We start from the raw sequence: 15,082 nt of genomic DNA on the forward strand, positions 1-15,082 counted from the left end.
TCGAAAGCCGAGTATTCTAGGACGATAGGCGTTCAAGGACATTCCCATCGGCAATCGATGATCGCGGCGCGCGTTTGCGTACACAGAGAGTCGTTGAACTCGTCGGTCGAAGCCGCCTCCGAAACTCAAGATCCTTTCTGCCTTCGGTTCTCTGCGTTTCTATTTCGCGCTGAATCTAGCGGTTCGCGTATACAAAAAATATTCATGCGATATAGGAAATTTTCTGATCAGGGACGAACAGTGGAAAGCATTACTTTGTTGGCAGTGTTGCTGGTTCCAGCACAAAGTCTCGCCTGGTTTGGTCGGTTTTTGAGGACAGTTTTTCTCGCAGACCGGGCACCCGTTCTTCGGATTGTTCCCCTGTGAACAGAAAAGCGGAGAAAATTAACGTCTCGCGCGCGTTACCATTCGAAATTGTTCGCGTTGTCGGCGGCCCGGCACTTTGTTAGAGCATTCTATTAGCATCTAGCAGACGGCGTTTGTCGATCGTTATGAACCCGTTCCGTGGAAAGAGGGCGTTGAAATTCGTTGACCGTGTTCGTCGCGAGAACCACGCGGGGTATTTACTTAGAAACGCGAGCGAGTTCTCACCTCGTTGTTATCCACGCACCGAGCTAAAGAATTCCTTCTGCGAAGGGGTACGGAGACCGAGACCTCGGATCGATACGTCTGGCGTCTTCTATTACTTATTTTTATCGCCGTGCTGCTATTTCTCCGCCTTACCAAACTTTTATTTCCATACGCCTAGGGAAACGGAATATCTCGATACGTAGGCATCCTCTCGCGCGGCTTTTGTTTCGGCTCAAGTTCGTCCACTCCAACTACGCAGCGACGTCTCGCGAAACATTCCACGATGTTTCTTTTGCACCCCAAGTTTCTTTTACGCGGAACGTCTTGCCGGAGCCAGTCAAGACGAGTACTATTACTCTCCGTATTATACGAGTTATAGAAATAACAACGTGCAGTTGGCAAACTGATGAAATACAATTCAATTCGGTTTCCAGAGGTCACGCGAACGCACAGAAGCGGCGTTTGTGGGTCAAAGGATTAAAAATGATAAAGTAAAATATCAGGGTGAAACTGTTAATAACTTTTGACCTGATAAGCGCCCGAAAGCGGCCAGTCAGCGTCCAGGTCAGTGTCTGTTGCGCAGATGTGGAAACAATCGATGAACTAGATGCAATAAAATTAGACTATCGGCGAGAAGTGACCGGTACGCAGAGATTACGAGGGGCATTTGACCGAATAGCCCCTAAGACGGAACAATTATTATCATGCAGAACGCTGAGGGTATTAAAATGGCCGAGTTTCAGCACGACACGCAACGACCAGGCAGGGAAAAAATCGTCGACGCGTTCCTTTTTCCTCGAGTTCTAATTCTTGCCACGCGAACCAGCCACGAATCGAGGTCAAAAATCGCACACAAATCGACAAATATACACAAAAATTGATTATCTTTATGTTTCTATTTAAATGGGAATTTAGCGAAGCAATTGAATCAACTTGTTTCCATCGTACGTAATAGCGTTCGAGTTGGAGATTGGTATAAGTAGAAATAGCGTGTGATGGACAGACGCGATGCAAATGGGTCAGAGGATCTCTCTCGAAGGAGATCCAGACGCCGTCGTGTTGGCTGCCGTTTTCGTTCGCGGAAACGCATCCAATTCGTTTCGAGATTGCGAAAAATAAATTGCAAAAACCCGGTTTGCGTTCCTTTTCGCGATTACGCAACGTCGAAAAGACCCGAACCTCGAACTTTCTAGCGCATCGGCCGGATACTAATTAACCTTCTGACCCGGTCACGTTTCATCGATCACTACCACGACCCATTCTCGCTGCGAGACGATCGCTCTTTTATTCTGGACGTAAAAAACCATTATCCAGTGGAGATGAAAAATTTTGAATGGAAGTGGTCTCCTTAGCGAAAAGTTATCTGGAAATGATAATCTACGGATGGTGGATACGAAGCTATGTTTCGTAATGTGTTTTGGATTTGCAGCGAATCCCGATACTAAACATTGTTGGAACATAGCTCGATATTCCGACAGAGAGATTTATCTCGCGAGAGCGACGTGATGCAACGGATGTCAGTGTCAGAGAGATAAGGAACAACGAACGTTCAATTAGGGAATAACAGGAACAGGAAAGGCAGGAACTTTTTTCCGGTGCCAAACTTAGGGACAAGTAAGTTTCCACGCACCAGTTTAGACCTCGAAACTTGCTTGTTCGCGTTTCGAATAGTCTACCCTCGAATCTGGAATAATATCGGCCGGAAACTTGATTTCAATTAAACGATTCAAACAATGCTCCAAGTCGCAGTTTCTCTCCTCGTCCGTATTATCATCCCCCGGGACCACAACGCGAACAACGTTAATGAAATCGGGAACGTCGCGACATCCTATGCACAGAATTCTTATTCGAGACTCCAGTTTATATCGACGACGAAGCTTTGAAGCTTCCTGTTGGATAATCATCGAGAAACTATCGAGAGACTCGAATCTCTTTACCCGGAAACCGATCCCTCGGGAGTGGCCGATCATCCTGTACATCGGATTTATCAGTGACGTCGCCCTTTGTCGGACACGCTTTTCGACATGATTTCGTGGATCCGATAAAGGCCAAGTCGTGTTCAAATCTCGCTTTGGAAATCGTCTGTTAAGAAGCTACTAGACATTTCGTACCCTCGAACGGCCAATGCACCGATTTCTTCGACACTTACACTACACAGATGTTTTACTTTTACGTAGAATAGACAGACGTCCCATTAATTTCACCCTCGACTGTATAATATACTGGCTATTATATCAGTTTCTGTGGAAACTATTTTCTCCGCTATTTATAACTCTAAGGAAACATTGTGGTAATTTTGGCCAACGCGTATAACGATGCTCGTTTTGACCGTGGAACGTTTACACAGCGGCGTCCATTCTTAGAAACTTAACAACCGAACTGCTTAACAGAATAGTTAATGAGCGTATATCTATCAAATGCGGAATCTTGAAACGTTTCGTTGGCGAACTCGCGTACTGGCCACTGGTTCATTTACATTGCAAAACAGTGTACCATCTAACGAGCATGTTGAAATATTCACGATACCGAAGGAAACTAGAGGACTCATAAAATCACTTTGTGCATACGACTTCCGTGTACGAAAAACTTTCAAAGGCAAAATAATTTCCAGTTTATGGTGTACCTAGCTTTCTCGAACGGTCCTGTTCGATCGATCGATCCGATCTACCCCTCGAACGCGTAATCTATTGTTTTACTCTTGGTACGGACAATCGTATTCGAATTTGCACGCGATAACGAAGGCCGTGAACGACAAGGACCGAACTTTTAATATATTATAATACTTTAATTAATACTTTGATCGTGTAAGTAAAAAATTTCATCGTCAAGTGAAACGTTAAAATAAGAGGTCCGGATAAAATTCGTGGTGGAGGTTGCAGCAGCGCGGTCGCCGGATGGTGGACACTCTCGTCGCAAAACAAATTAAACAATTTCCAGTTGCTTAACGGTCGCGTGACAGAAACGGTGGCCTCGTCGGAGCGATAACCTCGCCGAATGAGATTTACTTTTTAAGAGGATAAGTTGCACGGCTTTTAATCGCTCGACGAAACAATGTCACCATTCTTGGCCGGGTCTCCGGGTTTAATGCAGAAACGCGGTCGGATGGGCGTCACGCTCGCGCGAATAAACGGTTTCTTCGGTCGTGAAAGGTACTCTTAGTAACTGGCGAGCAATTGGTCTCGAATCGGGACGGGGAAAATATCGCGGTGATAAATGGAGGGGATGCTCACTCAGCAACGAGCATCTTGTTCCCGAATCTGAACTACTTAAACGATCTCGTACGTTTGTTAACGGTTGACAATACAAGAAAAAGATACTTGGACTCTCAGGCGGGCCTACGACCAAATGCACCCCTCTTCTTGCCTCCTGCTATCTCGTTTATTTCCTTCCTACAACAGCAAGCCGCCACGATATCTTAGATGATTGATGGGCGACGAAGATGACCCACAGTCTTTAGTTACAGGCTGACTAAGTGAAAACGAAACGACTAAACATTCTGTGGTAGTGAGTCAGGAACAGAGGGATGGTTATCCCCAAAGTATCACGCGAGATTAACGGACACAATAACGATATTATTACTCCATTACCGAGAGGACGGAGTAAGTCGCGGTCGGAGTACGCCAGAAATAGTCCGGTCGGGAAACCGGTGCCAGAACACGATTCTGATTTATGCTGGAACCGGGCGATATTATTGCTTCCGAGCGAAGGGAACCGTCTCGAGCCCGGAAGCAATTGGTCGTGGAGCGGAGCGATCGTCCCGCGACGTTCGACACGGAATCCGGCCGCGATACATACTGTCTCTAAGTCTATGTACGTCGGGAGCGTATTCTCGGACAAAGAACTCCGGCAGAAAATAGCGTGCGGTCGCTCGAAACTGCCGCGGCGGAGTTGCGAGGCACAAAGCGACCAAGACGACGCAGTCGAACGCATTCCAGCGGCGGCGTCGACACGCGACGCGATCACCCGCTCCCCAGCCCCGCCGACTGGTTCTTACGATTATTTACTACTCGGGCAGATGGGCACTGTTTACCGATCCCAGCCACCGACGAATCCAAATGGTACTTTCTGGATACGATCTGTCGTTTGTCACGACATCTTGATCATTTGTGGAAGTTACATCGAGCCTATCGACTTACCGTGATGACGTGTTCGCCTTTGCCGGCCTTGGCAATTATGTCCCAGTCGATCGTGTCCACGTAACAGAGCGCGGGATTCGTCTCGAACCGGACAGAGCCCCGCACGATCGTGGTGAGGCTGTGAAGACCGATCTCCTGCAGGTTCATCACCTCGAACGCGACCAAGGCGTAGTTGACGAAAAGGGAATGGCCGCGAATCACAGTCAGGTTGGGGAATAGCCGACCGATGCTCCGCAGACCGTCTACCCTGCAACGCAAACGAAAAACGAGAGAATCAAGTGCGGTGCAAACGGGGAAATCCTCTCTCGTGCTGGTCGCGGTGGCCACGCGTGCTTTTACGAGGCTGTAAAAGAACGGGCGATAGCACGAGGAAGGTTTATAGCGACCGGAAGTTCGTTGTCGAAACGTCGCGCGTTGCTCGTTGGCACCTTCGATCGAGGAAAGTTACGACTCAAGGACAGCGAAAAATATCTTCTCCATCGTTTCGAGCTTTCTTTCGAATTTACGAGCAGTTTGACCATCATTTCGTTCCTTCGGAAGGACAGCTTTACCTGTAGAACAGCAGATATCCGGTGATCTCTCTCAACTCCGGGAAAGAAATGTTGGCATACTGTCCTGGCTCGGCGTTGTCGATCAGTAGAATTTGTACGAAGCCTTCGACGATCCGACATCCCTTCAGTTTCATGAAATTACGCACGTCGTTTCTTATGTCTATGCTTTGGCACACTGCAACAGAAATCGGATTTTTTCAGCGATTCGCCCGAAGGAAAGGTCGAGAAGCGAAAAGAAATACTAGAAAATAATAATGGACCGAGCACCGAACGGAAAAAGCGACTCTGCTCGACTGCAATCGCACACCGATTACAGTTGATTAGCGCTCGACCATTGGGAAAACGATACACGCTATTCAGAGGCAAGGTCGAGCAGCCTTGTCTTAACCTGACTAGATCGTTAATATCCGTTTGCCTCCCCTTCTCCACAAACCGGACCAATTCGATAGACCAAGTTGCTCCGAATTGTTAACACTTTCACGGCGGGGCGTCACGTACGCGTGACTTTGCCTACCGGCGATTATCGTGTACCGTCTCGTGTGTACACCATGTTGTTTTTGCGTCCGTCTACCCCGAACCTGTAAATTGCCCATTATTTTCAATGCTTCAGCAGGAACTCTGCATATTAGAAAAGTTAATAAGTACGAGCCGGTGGATAAGACTGGCTGCGTGCCAACGCGAAGAAACACAACAGATAATTGAGAATAACAGGACCACGGTGCCGTACAAAACGAAAACATGGAGTACAAAGGCATATATGCAACGAAAAATTAAACTTTCAATGTTTAACGCTAGATTTAAGGGCGTCGATTTTTTATTGAAAACGAATAGAAATAACGTCCCGGAGGATTCGACTAAGCGGGACGGGTGGTACGTGGCGTCCACGTGCTAGACGTCGGGGTCGCTGCAGCGTCGGCATTGTCACTTAAACAGTCGAGCGGTTAAGCGTCGACACGACGCGGTCGATTGTAATGGGCCGTGCTAAAAATACGCTGCATCGGCTGGCATTGGAATAACCACGAAGGCGGGCAAGTTGATCTAGGCACGCGGTTACCTCGCGTCGACTCTCCACTCAGCTATTACGCATTTAGATCGCCGGTGACTTTTAACCTACGGTTAACTGTCCGCGGGTCTTCTCGCTTACAAATCGCGCGCTTCCTTGGTAAACAAAACGCCGTGCCGTACAACGATCAAACGTTCGTAAATAAACCCAGAGTTCGATCAACGTACTGTGGTAAATTGAGGGAACAATAACGAAACTCGCCACTTTCAACAATCAAAATGCTTTTATTCTTCTGGTAATCCGCTTTCTTCGACGTCTCGATCTCTAATATGTACTCCTTTCTCGACCTGCCGCGTTTCCAAACATCCTCACACTCACACATACATTCCAAGCGATAACGCACCGATCATTCATACCTCGCAATACGACATCTCGGGCCAGGCCCGGCATCCCACAGTACGAACGTTTAGCTAAACGAGATTAACGACATCGAAAAGACAACTATCGTACGATAATTATTGGCTGCTAAACGTATACGAATTACGGGGTACTCGAGAGACCCAAATAGCGTGGGGGGTCAGAGTTCATTTCCGCTCGAAAGACGACACTTTGGAGGAAAAGGAAGATACCACGCACTGGCTCGATCGAAGGCGATCATCCTTGGTCGAGTTACCAACGAACGAGCTCAGTTGTTTGGTTCGAGGAATCGCGTTACGTTAATTGCGATCTCGCGCTAGAGTTACGCCGCGTTTGCAAGAATTGCAAGCATCGTGCTACGATTTGGAACGCGAGCTGTTTTCTCCCGATCGGATACCAGCGGAAACCGTTCGAACCGGGTATCTTATCAACCAGTCTACGCAGAAGTGATATCTATTCCAAGCGGACACCGTGGAATCGTAATACGAGAGAAACTTGGTTCGAACTGAACTTTGCGTTCCCTCGTGCTGTCGCGATAATGAATCGCTAACAAGAAAGAATGAGTAAAACAGTTGGAACGATTCCACGTCGCGGGTTCATCGGTTTCTCGACGACAGCGTAATTCGGTACGATAGTTTCCGTTGCGTTATCGTTACGTGATCCGCGATAGGCATCGATAACCGAACGCGTAATCTAAAATTCCTAACCGCCTCTCGAGTTTCGCTAAACATCCCCGCGAACATCACAGCGATCGATTCTTTAAGGCCAGATGTCTTGAGTGTCCACAATTTGAAACGGACGTTTGGTCGTATGTTACGTTTGGGTGAACATCTGTACGGGATCGATTTATTAAAAATCGGCCAAAGCGTTCGAGGCATTACGGATTTACATAAATGTTAATTATTACCAAACCGGACGAACCTCGTCCCTTTGCAGTTAATTTAATGCTCTCGATCGCTGCCGATTCTTGCGACTCGAAACGGGGCCGACAGTTTCACCATCATGAATCGCCAATGTCCCGCTCGGGCTTGCCGTAATCGGAACAATTTTTATAACGAATAATAACAGAGCACGAGCCGAAATTGCCAACGATATTATCGAGTAATTACACCCCGTAAAATTCGACAAGATCGGGCACCCCGCTTGTGCCCTGGCCGCGGTACGCACGTACAATCAGCAATAAACTGCGTCTACGACAACCCGAACAACGCGCACCTTGGGATACTTAACGGGGCATTCTAGCGTGAATCTTTGAAGAAATGAAATTTTGTAAAAGGCAGACTTTCGAGAATGCAAGCGATATTTCGTTTGTAAATGTTCCGTGGAACATCCTTGGAAATCTAAGGGACGGAGGAATCGTATTTTGCATCGGTCGGTCTTAATCCCGTGGCGATCCGCGCAGCGTGGCTCGCATAGAATTAACCTCTCGACGGTGGTTAGTGCGACCCCGTGGCAAGAAACTCGTTAGGTTTCGCAGAATCGATGACCTCTTCGGGGCTATCGAAGGAGGATCGCGAAGCCGTGGAACAGCGCAAACCCAGCTTCGATCGGCGTCCACGAATCAAGTTTTTTTCATTGACGGTACAACTTTGTCGAGCAGCGGGCAAGCCGCGACGCGATGCTGGTTCGCAGATAATATTTGGTTTCCTTAATAACAGGCAGACCCGGGCTTTTGTGCCCCGTTACGACTCGAGCATTATCGAAATACGCTGGAATTATAATATACGGGTCGTCGAGGAGTCGTTGGCGCGCGTATCGCCGGTAAAGAAAGATCTCGATTCTCTTCGGACGTGGCGCAGCAAAGTTGCAAACGTGGGGTCAGCGATGCATGAAGGTTCGTCGCGGTGTGCGGTCTCGCGGGATGGTAGAGAAAGGAGGCATTCGCCGTGTCGGCTGCTCCCGGCTAAGAGATGTTCGGATATTTACGTTCTCTTTAATACACCGAGTCGGTCGGTTCAATTGACGGCGTCGCTAACAGGTATAAAAGCCACTCGAGAAGGCACGTAGCCCCGGCGAGAGTCCATCCGGTTGATCGAACGACCACAGCACGACCGTTCGGAGGGGATCGCTGCCAGTTTCAAAAGTTGCAACGGACACCGCATTCCAGACGGTCTCCTCAAGGTTATTAGCCATTCACCCAAAGGCCGAGGTACTCGGATGACCTATACCGGTCCCCTCGTACACGCGCGCATCTACCCGACGCGACTTCCACGCCCGAGATCCACGACATTCCTTACAACGATGCACTTGGAGTGTCTACAGGCTCCCAGAGTTCGCCCATCTTCGAACACACCACACGGTTTGGGCAAAAGAATCGCTCCGATCGTCTACCGACAGTAGCCTCCCTCGCTATAGCGTGCATCGTCCCCCTCGACGCGTCCACTCATCCCCACCCTTACGAGCGTACGTCCGCGATATCTGTAACTCGTAATCAGGGACCGAGGCTTTTCCAATGAAAATAATACCAAATTTATGGAAATTCGTCACGTTGATCATATAATGATGTTTTCCTTTTAATCAGGATGTACATTCGTATCGGTACAGCAATCTAATTCAACGGCGCGGGTTTCCTCGAGAATGCGAGGAAGGAAATTGATTCATCGTCGACACGTTTCACCGATAAAATTGAAAAGCGTTCGTGCATGTATCGTTCGGCGAGTGTCCGAGTAAACCGGCGGCACGATTCTAGCGATCCTTCACCAGCCAACAAAACCCCGTTCCACTCGATGCGACGAACGGGCGCCGGCTAATCCTGCCAAGAGATTCCAGATTTATCCGCGAGACCGATATACCGATTAAACATCCAGCGGACGCGTGTTCGGAGAACCGCAAACCCGTCCGCCAATATTCGTTACAGCGCATCGCCCCCTCGATGGTTTGGCCGCGTTTTACGTGAATTCGGTGTCGTCCTCCGTGTCGAGGTTGCTCGACTAGCCGGCTACGACGACAGGAAACCGCGCGTCCATCGTTTGCGAGTAATAAATTGCCTTTGCCGATGCACACGAACGTGGTCGATAATTTCTTTCGCTACGCAGTTTCGAGAAAAAAAATTCATTACCGAAAATATGATGCGAGGCCAGAAATGTTTCCCCGAAATTTCATGCGTACATACGTATAATTTTACTGTAATACGTTAGGCACAGAAATTAAGGGATCAAATTGCATTTTCTCTCGAAAAAGAAAAGTCTTGGGGTAGGTTCTGGGTCGGGAAGGAGCCGCCTCGAAACTCGGATCTGCATCGGAATTTACGATCGCGTTCCATAGCGGATGTTCGTCGACAAACAGGGACAGGATACGCGCGACGGGATCCGCAATAAAATTGTTGTCCGTATGCAGGATGGACGAACGAGATTCCTTGCCTGGGCCGCGATGAAAAAATTGTTGATTCTCCGTTCGAAAGCGATGCCACGTTTCGATAAATACCCAACTCCTGGATAAACTCGACTCGCCAAACCCGTGGATCGAGAAACGCCCATCGATTCGACTCGCTTCGAAAACGGATAAAAAGATGGAATGTCTGGCATCGTTGGCGCGTTTCGTTAAATTAAAGCTGTTTAGAGGAAACGTTAACGTACTATCTGCGGCGATTGCTCGTTTATTTTTTCACCACGATACATAAATTAAACATCGAAATAACTGTGCATGGTTGTTTTCTAGCTTCCTTCGCCTCGAGTCGCGTGACGGTTTCGCGTTTGCGACCGTCTCGATTCGAGCGGCTGGTAACATCGGCAAGTGGCCGGACGGAACGGTCTCGAAAAACGGGCGTCGCGATCGTATAAATTAGCCGTCCAACGTTTGTCATTCTCGTGCTTTCGGCTCGTTAAACCGTGACGGGGGCCAGAAAACAGCGTCGGGGCGCCGCACGAAAGCCGCTCGCGGTGTCTATCGTGCGGACTTTGCACGAATCTCGGAGCCTCCCCGTCGTCAAGGCAGCACGTACAGCGATTAAGTAGGCTGGTTTGCCGCTCGTGTTTCCACGTGTAATCCACTCTCTCTCTCTCTGTACGTATTTTCAGACCAAACCGTCCAATTGTACGATGACAAACGACTTGATAAAGCCGTTAAAACCATGTTCTAAAAAAATTATTTCCGATTGCAAGGGTCGATTATAATCATTTTTTATGAATAGATATACCCCGGAAATCCTACCCACTTTCTAGAAAAAAATTCGAGAAGGTGTGAAATTTCTCGGCGAAAAAAAAAAATTTCAAATCGTTCTAAAAAAATTATTTCTAGGTTCTGGGGTCAAATACAATCATTTTTGGTCAATAGACATACCCCCGAAATCCTACTCACTTTCGAGAAAAAAAATTGTTTACCGAAATTCAATCCCTTATTTCAATCCCTTAAAGTGAATATTAGCAGCTACAAAAAAATACGTGTCTAATAGATTTATGAGAACTACATAATTGCGAAGTTTCATCGAAATTGGAGATTTACACCTCGGGATGGTCCCTTGTTAGTAATCGGAAACGGAAGCAACGAACTCGAGCCAAAATGCTCGGCCGGACATATCCGCTGAATCATCGAGCACCGACGCGACGTCTCCGGATGCGTGCTCCGCGCGGAACGACCGGAATCATTTTACTTTCTAGCACGTTCGAATTATCGTACAGGCCGACAGTTTCGTCGATTTCGAAAGACGTTGGATAACGAATGGTTCGGAAAACTCGAGAAAACGGGATAGCGATTTGCCTTTTTCGCGCCAAATTGCTGCAGGCCATTTCCACCGACGACGCGAAAAGTACCGTGAATCGTATTTTAAAACATTGTTTCTGTTGGAAACCCACTGTGAATTCATCCAGTGAAACGGTTCGAAAGAGTAACCATAGGACGCGTAATCGTGCGCTAACGTTTACTCGTACGTGCAACGTGTTATCGCCGTTATTAATATTATTATTGCGGTCGGTTCCGTGAATACATCGGAGTGAAAAGCGGAGACGAATGGCCCGGGTATTAGCGAGAAATTAAATCGATTCGGCGGAGTGCACGAGGCACATATTAATCGGATTTCTGTGCTTGCGCGCTTGACCGACACACCGCAAACGGGGTCATCGACCTTGGTCAGTCGATGACCGCGTAGGGCCAGGTGAGCCAGCTCCACTGTTGTGCGTTCCGACGATACCGGAAGTGCCCATCTAGACGATGCGATGCTCCTTCCTCCTTCTCCGGTGGTTCCGCCATCCGATTTTCCGTCGAATGCGTGACCGATACTTTCTTCCTACAACAGTCGAGAGTAATTTGACCCTCCCGATACTAACGGTTACTATAGTATGGTTTTCGAGGCGTGCGGTTGTTGGGCCCCGCATCATCGGGCCGAGTCGCGGAACGGAACGGAATCGTAATTAGCGACTGCTTGTCGGATGGAAAATTTACGAGGGGACGGAGAGTCGCGAGAGAAAACGGGCCAGCGTAGGGCAATTATCTTTATTAATTATTTCGCGGGTAAATCCCGCGCCGGGTTCCGTTCGCGTCGCACTCCACTTTGGGAGCCGTGGTTTGTTTTGCTCGTACGCGCCCACGTCGGGAGTCAACGTCCCGAGACTCGAGTGGAATACCCGAGAGCTTGCGATCGTGGCTGAAACGAGACAGAGGACCGCTGGAAACGAGGAAATTTCCAAACTTTGTCTCTTCAAACTACTACAGAGAAAATGACTCTAGTAGCTAATAAATTTCGAATTTTGAGCGTCGAAGGAGAGTCGTGAAAGTCGTGGATCGAGTAGACACGCTGAGAAGCGTTAGGCTCCGGAGCAATTGGCGATCATTGGTGAACGTCGGGACACGAAAGCGAGGGAATGTTGGCCGTGGGGCTACGCCGCTCGCGACAAAGGCGTCCTGAATTCATTCCGAGCCGCATTCCAGAACGTGAATCGCTTACCGACGTTTCGAGAGGGCTGGTTGCCTACCGGTTGCCCAGCCGCAGGTTTCGCCAGCCGATCAACGAGACAAACCGCGTTCAACCTTTCGGATCCAACCCTCTCTTCTCGCCTCGCGCTCATCCCAAACCGGTGATTGCGTTTCTCCGGATTTTCCACGGTAATTTCGAGACTTTTAATCAATCAGACCCGAGCTCGCGGTCGATTGACGTATTAAGCTCGCCCCGAACGGGCTGCGGTGCTGTTAATTGTTTACTGGCTGTCGCGACGATCGGGGCTCGGCCCCCGTTTAATGCGACAAACCGTTCACGAGAAATCGAAAGAACGCGCGATTTACTTCTTTCTTTCGCATTCTTCGCTTCCAACGTTTAAATTAATTTAAAGAGTTCCGTATATGCTGTCAAACGAAGCTCCAGCATCGTGTACGTTTTCGAAAGAAAGCTTGCTACGGTGTCTGCGAGCAAACACGAGAAATTCATCACCTTCCACGAAACGCGCGGAGTCTCGCAGAAACAAGGCAGCCAGGAATTAAGCTGGCCGAGTTGAAATCACCGAGCATTAGAGCAAGAACGTATAATTAGCGTCGACGGGACAGCGGTGCTTGGGTATGCGTAAATAACCGAGGTTTAATGTGATCCCGAGCGACAGTACTCCTTCTCTTTCTACTTTTCGAGTACTACTCCTACTCTTTCTACTAAACGCCGTCAACTATTATAATCTCGACGAATCCTGGAAAATAAATAACCCTTGGCGCTCGCTAACTACGGTACCGAGTCCTACCCTAAAATCCAGACGCTTAGTACGAAATCCTTGGACATTTTGTCGTATCGCGTCCAACGGGAATCGTGCTATTTCAGTATTTTTCAATACGTGGGAGAATCGTTTAATGCGCATAGTACAGTCGACCCCCGTGCAACACGATTTTCATTTGCAGTTGTACGCGGTGCTTTGCAATCTCGACCGGAAACAACATCAAAGCGGTGAAAGCCATTGCACTCGGCAACTGAATCGACGTTCTCGCAGACCGCAAAGGAATCGAGCAGCCTCTTCGCTACGATTACCGTTAATTGAATGTAATTAATTAATCGAACTTGTTTGGCAACTCCGGTCCGTTCGGAAATCGGGCCAATCGACAGGCAGAATTCCCAGGATCGGCTAACGAGCCGTTCGTCCTCAAAAGGATCGACGCGTTTCGAATCGATCTCTCGGTGGGTCGCGCCGCCGCACCGCCGCGCCGGTACGTTTTCCAGACGAAACGGAACGCGTCCGGCATTATTAATTCCTCGCGCTCGCCAAAAATCGCGGAACAAAGAACAGCGGTATCTCTTTAAGAAAAACGATCACAAAAAGAAAAGAATTGCATCGATTCGCTTCGTCGTTGGAGGTCGATCGATCGAGCTCCCGAAACAGAAAATAGAAATAATACTCGGACCGATACTCGCCGGTAATGAATTTGCGAGTAAATGCTCCTGTTTTGCGCGCAAATACTCGACTTCCGGCGGAAGCGTTGCGGCGTCAACGCGCCGCGCCGCGCCGCGCCGGAGTTTTGCATGGCGTTTTAATTTCATTTTCCACCGTGACGTATGCTTCCGACGCACGCTTTACAATCGGAATGAACAATTAGAATCTCGCGTCGTCTGGCAGTGAACGTGTTAAATCGAAAAATATGTATGTATTTATTATACTGTTCGTTGAATTCGTCTTAATATCCACTGAACCATAAGTGTAAAAAACCAGAATAGGTTTCTTTAACTTAAGGAATTCTCTGGTAAAAATACTTTGAGAGCAGAGTCGATCGAAAACGGGGAAAGAACTTGGGGCGGCAAGTTCACTGTGCCGACGGCGTCGTCGCTGGCGGAAGTATCGAGAGGGAAAGTGCAAGCCCGGCGTCGCGACGCGGCACTCACAAATGGTGTCAATTAGATAATCACTGATCGCTGTTTCCTTCGTACGCGATAAAATCGCGATGGAGACTTTCTTTTGAAAATACAAACAAGATGGAGTACGTCGTCGATGCTCGGATAACTATACAGATTTTACTTCGAATAAAGGTCCGAGCAGACTTTGCCACCAAGTATTGCGCGTTGTTCGTTTCGACGAGGATACGAAACGAACTGCCCCCGGGATTCGAATTTCCTTTTACTTTACCTTATTAGAAAATTTGTCGAATACGCGCGCGATTGAATACGATTTGTCTGACGCGTCTGTTCGTTACTGGCTACTTCTATTTATACTGTTGTTGTCCAAGTGGTTTTTCGCCTTCTTGCTCCACGGACTCCTTTTAGCAGTTTACTGGAGAGTTTATGGGCTCCAAACAGAATGAAAATTAACACAGATCGCTTTACAAAACGAGTTCGTTTTCTTTAAGATCGCTAGTCCTAGAAACTCGATAAAATCAGTTCTATTAGATAGAGGAGGATCCACGTTCAATTTTAACGGGCTCTGGGATAGAAATAATCGTTAAAAGAGTTCCGTAGCGTTTCCAAAGTACATTATCGTTCAAAAAATAATAATACAATTTTGGATTTG

The 15,082-nt window shown here is 48.1% G+C and overlaps 1 protein-coding gene across 1 annotated transcript in view; it reads right to left on the bottom strand.

Annotated features, from left to right (window-relative positions):
* Inr-2 (insulin-like receptor-like) overlaps positions 1-15,082 on the bottom strand; it is a 47,942-nt gene that overhangs the window by 9,007 nt on the left and 23,853 nt on the right. The window contains exons 3-5 of the mRNA XM_076764000.1: positions 5,258-5,432; positions 4,707-4,953; positions 255-360 (exon numbers count right to left, since the gene is read on the bottom strand). Of these exons, the coding sequence (XP_076620115.1) occupies positions 255-360; positions 4,707-4,953; positions 5,258-5,432 (528 nt within the window). The remainder of the gene's footprint in view (positions 1-254; positions 361-4,706; positions 4,954-5,257; positions 5,433-15,082) is intronic.

This window comes from Colletes latitarsis, chromosome 4, assembly GCF_051014445.1.
Source record: "Colletes latitarsis isolate SP2378_abdomen chromosome 4, iyColLati1, whole genome shotgun sequence".
Classification (NCBI taxonomy): Eukaryota; Metazoa; Arthropoda; class Insecta; order Hymenoptera; family Colletidae; genus Colletes; species Colletes latitarsis.